The 8,850-nt window shown below is 29.9% G+C and overlaps 1 protein-coding gene across 1 annotated transcript; it reads left to right on the top strand.

The window, feature by feature from the left end:
- Positions 1–3,458: 3,458 nt before the first annotated feature.
- On the top strand, positions 3,459–3,989 carry LOC132953029 (uncharacterized). Its single transcript, XM_061025579.1, has one exon. It carries the CDS (start codon positions 3,459–3,461, stop codon positions 3,987–3,989), a length of 531 nt encoding a protein of 176 aa, XP_060881562.1.
- The last annotated feature ends 4,861 nt before the right edge of the window (positions 3,990–8,850 follow it).

Below are 8,850 nucleotides of genomic sequence, written 5' to 3'. Positions count from 1 at the left end.
ATCTTTATTATATATGATGGAGCCATACCCAGCTCACTCGTGTATACAATTTGAAGCACATAAAAGCGATCAACGCGTCTCTATCAGTGTTTCTTTCGGGTACTTCTCCGGGGGGGGGGGGGGCAAGGCCCCCCCGGAGAATGTCTAGTGCCCCCCCGGAGAAAAATTTGAAGAATAGTAAAAAAAAAATCAAATAGTCAGAAGACAAATGTAAATTCTATACCACAGTGAATCACCAACAATAGATTAGAGGTACATCCGATAAGAGTCAACACAGTATTCTATTTATAATTTTTTTTCCCCGATAGAAATCACTAATCACATAGATAATATTATAGGACACCGGTGACTATAAATTATTAAACACCAAAAATATTATCAGATTTATACGTAGGTATTTCATTAGTTTGTAATGTGTATCATTGTTGTTCACGGTGATAATGTACCTATTACTAGTATTACTTTACTATAGTCTAAACGGTGAAGTGTATTGACTGTCACTGTGTTATTTGTTACTGTGTGTTGTGTACCTAATTCATTGAAATTTGTATAAAACAATAAAAAATCAAATTATATTTGTTTAATAATTTAGTACAGTTTTTAATCAGCATCAAAGCATTGACAATCATAATAAGGTAAACTATTATATTATTAAAAGGTCTGCAGTTAATCTAAATTCTTAAATTTATAGTTTTAAGGCAGTTAAAAAGTTTAATTTATATGTACCTACTAAAATATATTTTATAATACCTAACCTAATGGTATAAATTCTATTTAAATGTATATTTACTTTTGTCATATTGTAGGTATATCTATTAAATATTTTTTTTTCAATGATTATCTTATTTAAATAAATAACTTGAATTTGTATTGCCATATTTTAATTATACTGAACTAATTTACCTTTATACTTGTATTATTTTATATGATCAGGATTTTTTTTCAGTGTAGGTAATAAAAAAGTAAGTTAAAAAGTATGTTTTTTTCTAGCTATTATTATTATTTATTTTTTTTTTTGTACCTATATTGAACTTAACATACATGTATTTAAAAAGAAGGTTAGGTTATATATAATAATACTATGGGGGGACGAGGTGGTCGAGCGGTCTAACGCGACGGATTCGGCACAGCCGGTCCGAGCTCGATCCTCGACCCCCGGGCGGCATTTTTCTCCGTGCAAGTCACGGTGTCCGGAGAACAAGTGCCGCCATCCCCCCACCCGAAGCATGGCAGAAACCTACGGGTGCCCCATTAGAAATTCTGCCAAACAAAACACACACGTGTTCCTCCCCCTACCGACTTAATAACCTACAGTAAAACTAAAAATAGCTAATGGCCTCAGCTGCCGGGCTCAAGATCAATTAAAAAAAAAAAAAATAATAATACTATGTGTGTATGTAAAACTTTATGCGAAATGTTGGGTATGACGTATCTATTTAATTATAATTTTCACAGTCATAACAGACTACCTATTACAGTATAATAATGTGATATTGTGTAAATAAAATAATACGTATTATAATTGCCCCTCCGAAGAAAATTGTCTGAAAGATACACTGGACTCTCTATTAATGATTTATCAGCATCTATGCCCAGCCCACCTTCATATTATTCTCTATGCAAAAAGTAAATTTAAGACAAATTTGTAAATCAATGCACAGTCTCTCTATTGTACCTACTAATATTTGTGATTTCATTAATTTTCAGTATTTTGTATTATTAGATTGGGAAAACATAAGACAATATAATTTACACAAGACTGTGGCTAACACAATCATACTTTGATAAAAGTATATGATATAAGTACCTTCTATATTTGAATTAATCGTTTTTTTTTCGGGTCATTTATTGGTGGACGGCACTTTAACTACGGTCCCTCAACTTACTGAGGCAATTATGATTATTAATTATGATATTTATGGATGACACTTGCACCATGGCCCCTCGATATAGTAATGTGGCGACCCGGCACATCTCTTTTAGATAAATGATTAAATACTTAATCAAGTCTTCCAATTTACTAAACATTTATATTTTGTAGATGATTTGAAGAAAAATTTAAAATTGAAGAGAGACTGTGTGAATAAACAACATTTTTGGTATGAAATGTTTATTTGAACACCTGTTATAATGTGTTATATTGAACTTAAGTTAATTTTTTATAGTGTACTATAGTAAACATTTGAACATTAATTACAATATACGTATATTATACATAGATTTCAACTTTCAAGTATTATTTTTTTTAGTTTTTTTTTTGAAAGTTACCTACCTACTACAATACAAGACACTTTATTTTTATATTTTGAAGCAATATATGTTTTGGATTATTTAGATCTATATAAACTAAATTTCAGACCCATAGTTTAGTATTTAAAGTTTGTATGATCAAAGTCGTGGAACCAAATTTTATCAGACTCTACTAGAACGTTGTAGTTAAATTAAACTATAATAAGTATGTGGAATAACAGTACCTAACCTTCTATGATAATTTGTTATGGATATAATATTTTAAGTAATAGCTCAAATTTAGCACTTTTACGGTACTTAATACATTTTCCTAATATTTTAACAGAAATTATGGAGCTAAAAATATAGAAATACCTATATTATGTCACGGTCCATGGTTCATAGTTTTGTTTCATTTATAATAATAATGCTTTTTAATATACTTTTTCATAAATTAATATTTATTACAGTTGGCCTTTATGATTTGTTTAAACTATTAGTACGTAATTTTTTGGGGAGATCCCTATTATTACAACACCGTTACCAATATGCGTTTTTTTTTGGGTTAGTTAATATAATTGCATGTTTTCATGATTTCTTCGTATTTATGCTTATTTTCTTAAAATGTTTTTATATTTTCGGTTTATCCGTTACCTACCTACATACCTACCTACCAAGTGTGTAAATAAAGAATTTTTTTTGTAAACCAATTTGAATTATAATTTATTAATTTAAAAAAATGTTAATAAAAACGTTTTCATTCAGTATTTTTTTGAATTTTAAGTGCATATTTTTGAATATTTCAGTGCATATATTTGCCGGTTTTTAGTGCATACATGCAGGCAAATATTTAACACTTTTTCATCACATTAAATTCACAGTCCTGCTAATTACTTTTACTTCCAATCATAATACCTACCACAGTCAGTGCCGTAAAAACCGGGTGTGTTAAGTGTGTGGAACACACGGGCCCAGGGCCAAAGAAAATTTTTAGGGGCCCACTCAGATCTTTCAAAAATTCATCTCTGAAAAATGAGACAAGAGTACGAAAAAATAACTGACAACGCAAGAAAATTGTGTGAACATGGAATATACCATTTAAATTTGATAAAAAGCGTCAACGATTTGCTGTAAAGCATTTTGACGAAGTAGATAGTGATTATCGACTTACAGTAATTGAAGATAATTTTAAGGTAAATGTATTTTACCAAGTAATTGATACAACATTGATGCAACTTAGAGAAAGGTTTAAACTGTTTAAAGGAATACAAATGGCTTGTGAAGATTTTAGTATACTTATTCCTCAAACATTAGTAGAAATGTCTGAAGAACTTTTAATAAAATCAGCGTATGACTTTACCATTAAATACAAAGATGATATAAGTTCAGATTTTACAAGACAAATCATCTCTTTAAAAGCATATTTATCATCAACTTATCAAGAAAACTCACTTCAAAAAATGACTGTTCAAAATTTAGGAGATATCATTATCAAAGATGACTTAACTTCCATACTTCCAGATGTTTTTACTGGTATAATCATTTTTATGACTATACCAGTAACATCTGCTTCAGCAGAAAGGTCATTCTCAAAGTTAAAACTTATTAAAAACTATTTGCGCAACTCTATAGGTCAAGACCGGTTATCTAACATCGCTATTCTGAACATTGAAAGACTTCAAGCAGAAAATATTAATATAGACAAAATCATTGAAGACTTTGCAAATTTAAAAGCAAGAAAAAAGAATTTTCTTCGATAGCTTATAATTTAGTTTTGAAAATTTTATACTTTTAACATTTTTAATTAATATTATTATTTTATTCAATTACATTTATGATGTTCAAATTTCAAAATATTTTTTATGACTTACCTACCTAAGAGTTATAATTATATTATTTATTTACCCACATTTATATGTAAAATTATTTAATTTTTATGTTGTTTCTAAACTACAAGTTATACTTATTGTTAAAAAAAAATGTCTTATTAGGAAAATAAATATGGAGATTTTCAAATAAGTAAATTTTTTAGGAAAAAGGGGCCCAACAGAGTTTTCACACACGGGCCCAATCAAATCTAGTTACGGCACTGACCACAGTTAATGTTAAATGTCAAATTGTCAACAATCAACTGCTTCTTCAACTTGATAACACTAAGAGGATGTCAGATTTTTAGCGCACCATTTATTTCTCTCTCTGACCCAATCATTTTAGTGTTTTCTTAATCGTACATTTGGTATGCTACGGGTGGGTCAAAGATGGAAAACAAATAGTGCGCTGACATCCCAACCGGCAACAAGTTTACACGAGTGAGCTGGGTATGGCTCCATCATATCATGGTCTTATCAGCGGTCTTCGAGGGGAACAATAAATTGAGGCCAAATAAAGTATACTTATATCGAGTATCGACCATCGACTATCAATATAAAGGAGCCTCAATTGCTTTCCCCTGTGGACTATCCATATCTTTATTATCTATGGGCTTCATCCATAACAAGGATTAAGGTGTCAGCAAATCAAAGGATCAACTCGATAATCAAACACTTAAGTTTGCAGGTTGCAACTCAGGATCTTTTTATTCAAAGTGTCCTAATGAGTCATAAGAAGGTTAGTTAGGTAAACCTATGAACGTTGAAGCCAAAGAGTCAATAGGGCCTTTGCAATTCAAGATCTTTTCCTACGTATTCGGCATTGTTAACATAACTATTCTACCTTTACACTTTTTCTTCCCCCGTCTCTCACAGCTATATACAGGTTCAGCCACTCTCATTCCACACCTCCATATGATCGGTATTCTGTCTATCCATCTCTTCTTCAGTCTTCTCGCCCATCATTTCTCCGTTAAATTAACTTCTATAGCCACTCTCACTATCTCTTATCATACAGTGACCGAACCACCTAAACCTATTCTCTCTTGTTTTCACTACAATATGTACACTACCCTACACTACCCTTAATTAATTAATTTCTTATTCTATCTCCTTTGTACCTTAACACCTTACTTATTATTCTCATATCTGCTACTGTGACTCCACTTACCTACCCTAACCTTACATTTCTTTTTCATCTTTCCCTTTCATACACCAAACATTCTGAAATCCTGTTGACCCATTTCCTTATCTTCGCCATATCACACACTTCCTAATTCCTATTCACTCAGTCTCTAGTTACCTACAAGTCATCGTACTTAATTATCGGTGAAAATATTTAAATATCATTGAGCGAATTCCCTACTCGAAAGAATTGCTTAAAAAAATATCATACCTCACCAATTTTCTAATTTTGAACACGACTTTATTGATAGTCCGAATAGTGTTATACCAGTATAGTTAAAATACAAATATTGAAAATTTTCGGGCAATATTTATATATATATATCATAATTATTAATATTATTATTATTATTATTACTTTTATTCGATGTGTTAATCTTTTCATTTTTTATTATGTTAATATTTTAATTATATTATATTATTGTTATCTATACAAATATATTGTGAACTGGACTTTTGTCCGTATTAATAAATAAATAAATAAATACATCCCCTGATCAATTAACTATAATAAAAAAAAACCTACTGAGTAATAAGAAAATACATACCCCGTGACGGAATCAAAATCTGCTACGAAACGTAGTCTTCGAAACACTGAAACGTTCACACATTTCAATCTGCTTATGATATATTATTCCCAGTTTGAAAATGTTCACTGGCGAATACCATTTCTGAAATAACACGCATCTTATGCAGTAAAATGTTCTACAATATTCTAATGACCTATGCGTTACAGTCTACAGATATTATATAAACCTACCAATAAATACCTAATATTAATTTTTATTACACAGAGTTTGTATTTTTAAATATTGTATTCAAGGATTTATTAGTTTTATTTGTATACCTAACAAAAATTACATTTATTCACAAGTCAGTTATCAACTAGAACTCGACTACGAGTAAGACAGCGTTTGGATTGTTCGGACTGGCGTATAATTTATTATTATTATACATTGCGCCTTTGGCAGGCAGTAGTAAACGTATATGCTTCTACGTTACTTAGTTAACAGATTTTCCGCGACAATAAATATTTAATTCAAGTCTAAAAAGTAAATGTAAGACCAAAATAATATAAAAACAAACTTACGCATAAACATCGACTCTTCCAGTGAAACCTAGCTGTACTGCAGCACACGCTGTCGTCGAAGAAACAGCTATCTTCATCCGTCTACATCTCGTTCCATCTCCATCTCTCTCTACATCTCGCTAATTGAAACTTATCTAGTATACAATACTAGTATCTTTATGATCTGTAATATATAATGGTGTTCGATGAAAAAGATTGAAATAAGATAAAAATACATATTTTTTTGGTTTTGAATATGAAAGCTGTGAGATGATCGATATGAATTTTGTGAGAAATCTAGAGGTACTAGAAAACTGAGACGAGTGTGTTGAATGAAATAAATTAAAAAATTAATTAACACAACAATCGCTTAAAAATTAATTTAATTCAAATAATGAGATGAACCTTATTAGATCATTTAAATTTTCCAGAACAAGCCCCCAGTTGTTGGTCGCATGCCAATTTTAACCATATACTAGACCACAAGTTTAAATTAAAGAATGTGATGTATACCTAGGTAACATACATATCGATCGATTCTAAAACAGAAACTTAACCTAGGTACAAATAATATCACAATATCAAATAGTGAAATGTGAAAATTTGAAGAAAATTTCCTATAGGTATATCCCGTAAAACCCCCAAAATAAAACGTACGTTTGAGGTGTTCTCTTAAAACCCAAATATTTAATGCCCGTATCCCGTATGCATAGAAAATGTATGTTTCACATTTAACGAAAACTAAAACTATCGTGACGGAACTGAATTACGAAGAACGTATAAAACAAAAATAATCGTCACCAAGTGATAGGTATAATCTGCTATGTACTTACAAATCATATTAAATAACATTAATCATTATGTATTTTCTTATTTTGTTAGGTAGGTATAAAAACCTACCTTCCTACTTATAAAAGCATTACCTAATCATTGATTTAAAATTTTAAAAATTATTCTACTATAACAATAAATTAACAGTTGTAGGCAAAGTATTATAATTTAAGGTATTTTTCATAATATCCTAATTTTTGTACACCTATAACAACTGGATTTTAAAAACTACTCTACGTCTAGCGGGTATATAAGTTTGTCTGACAATAAATATTTACATTAGGTCTACCGCGTCAACAGAGTAGTAGGAAAAAACTTACGTAATTATTTATTCTTCTGGCGAAACGCGGTCCCTTTGAGTGTATAATATTGTCTAGTGTCAGAGCTGTGCGTCTCCGTCAAGGAAAATGCAGCGCGCGTCTTCATATATCCGATCCAAAAGTTCAGTCTGGAAGTATTGAGATTAATGACATTTATAAAAATAGGCACCTAGCTTAATAACCAGAATGGAACAAAATATGTGAGTACGTATTGGAATCGCTGTTCGTCTCAGACGATTGTCATTTGCCATAGATTATTTATAATTATAACCTCACCGTCCTAATCATAGAAAATATATATATGGTCCTAACCGATGGATGATGGATATTTTTACATTATCTTCAAAAAAACATTTATTTGTTTCTACTAGACGCAAATGCGGTAAATTGAATTCAAATTTATAATATAGATAACGGTTTTTTTACTTGATAACCATTTATTTATTATTTGATTTATAAACAAATTCTAATTGATATAAAATAGTAATTATATAAAAATAGTTTTATTGATCCCAATATTTATTATTTAAAAATAATGTTTCAAATAAAATAATAAAAAAAATTTAAGAAATACCTATTAATTAATATGTATTACCTAAATAACAAAATAACTAAATAAATTCGTGTTTTTTTTTTAACATTTTCACTCCCCCCCCCCCCCACCCTTACGAAATTGTGTCACTCCTCCTTAGAGTGGTGCGCCCCTTAGGTTAAGAGCCCTTGAAATAGTGCATGTTAAAAAATCAGCCATATCCTCCCCCCCACCCCTTGACAAAATCATTTGACTCATTTAGCTACTTTATGAATTAAGAGCGATACATTGAACTTACAAAACTGTACCTACCTACATAATAGTTATCAACCTATTAACCCATCAATAATATTATATTTTTTATTGTGTATACTAATCGATTGGTATATACAAAATAACGTTAAATTATAAATAGGACGTGGATTTAAATGCATTAAAAATAAGAAAAATACGATTTAATGCACTTATATTACAAAGCTTAATAAAATGGCCAGAAAAATTAAAAGTCCAATTTAAACGAATATAAAATAGAATTTAGATAAGTGTATAGGTAGTGTATTCGTTATATTTTGAGTTTCATTATAGCACATCAGTCGATCAGATGCTATTTAATATTTTAAAATAAAAAAATTCGACAGTAATTCCATATTGGCAAGTGTTGTTTTCTATAACTGAAGACTGAAGTTATAGTATCGAACATAATGGGTACGTAAAAAAATAGAAATATAGGAAAAAAAATTACCTTTATTTAATTGTATATAAGTTTTTTATAAATTGACTTTATCCCATATAAATGTTCTAATTTCATTTTTCAAT

Source organism: Metopolophium dirhodum, chromosome 9, assembly GCF_019925205.1.
Source record: "Metopolophium dirhodum isolate CAU chromosome 9, ASM1992520v1, whole genome shotgun sequence".
NCBI classification, from domain to species: Eukaryota; Metazoa; Arthropoda; class Insecta; order Hemiptera; family Aphididae; genus Metopolophium; species Metopolophium dirhodum.
This window is presented reverse-complemented; position numbering and strand designations above follow the sequence as displayed.

Excerpts from the sequence above, each read along its gene's own strand:
- LOC132953029 (XM_061025579.1), top strand. The coding sequence starts at position 3,459 with ATGCAACTTAGAGAAAGGTTTAAACTGTTTAAAGGAATACAAATGGCT.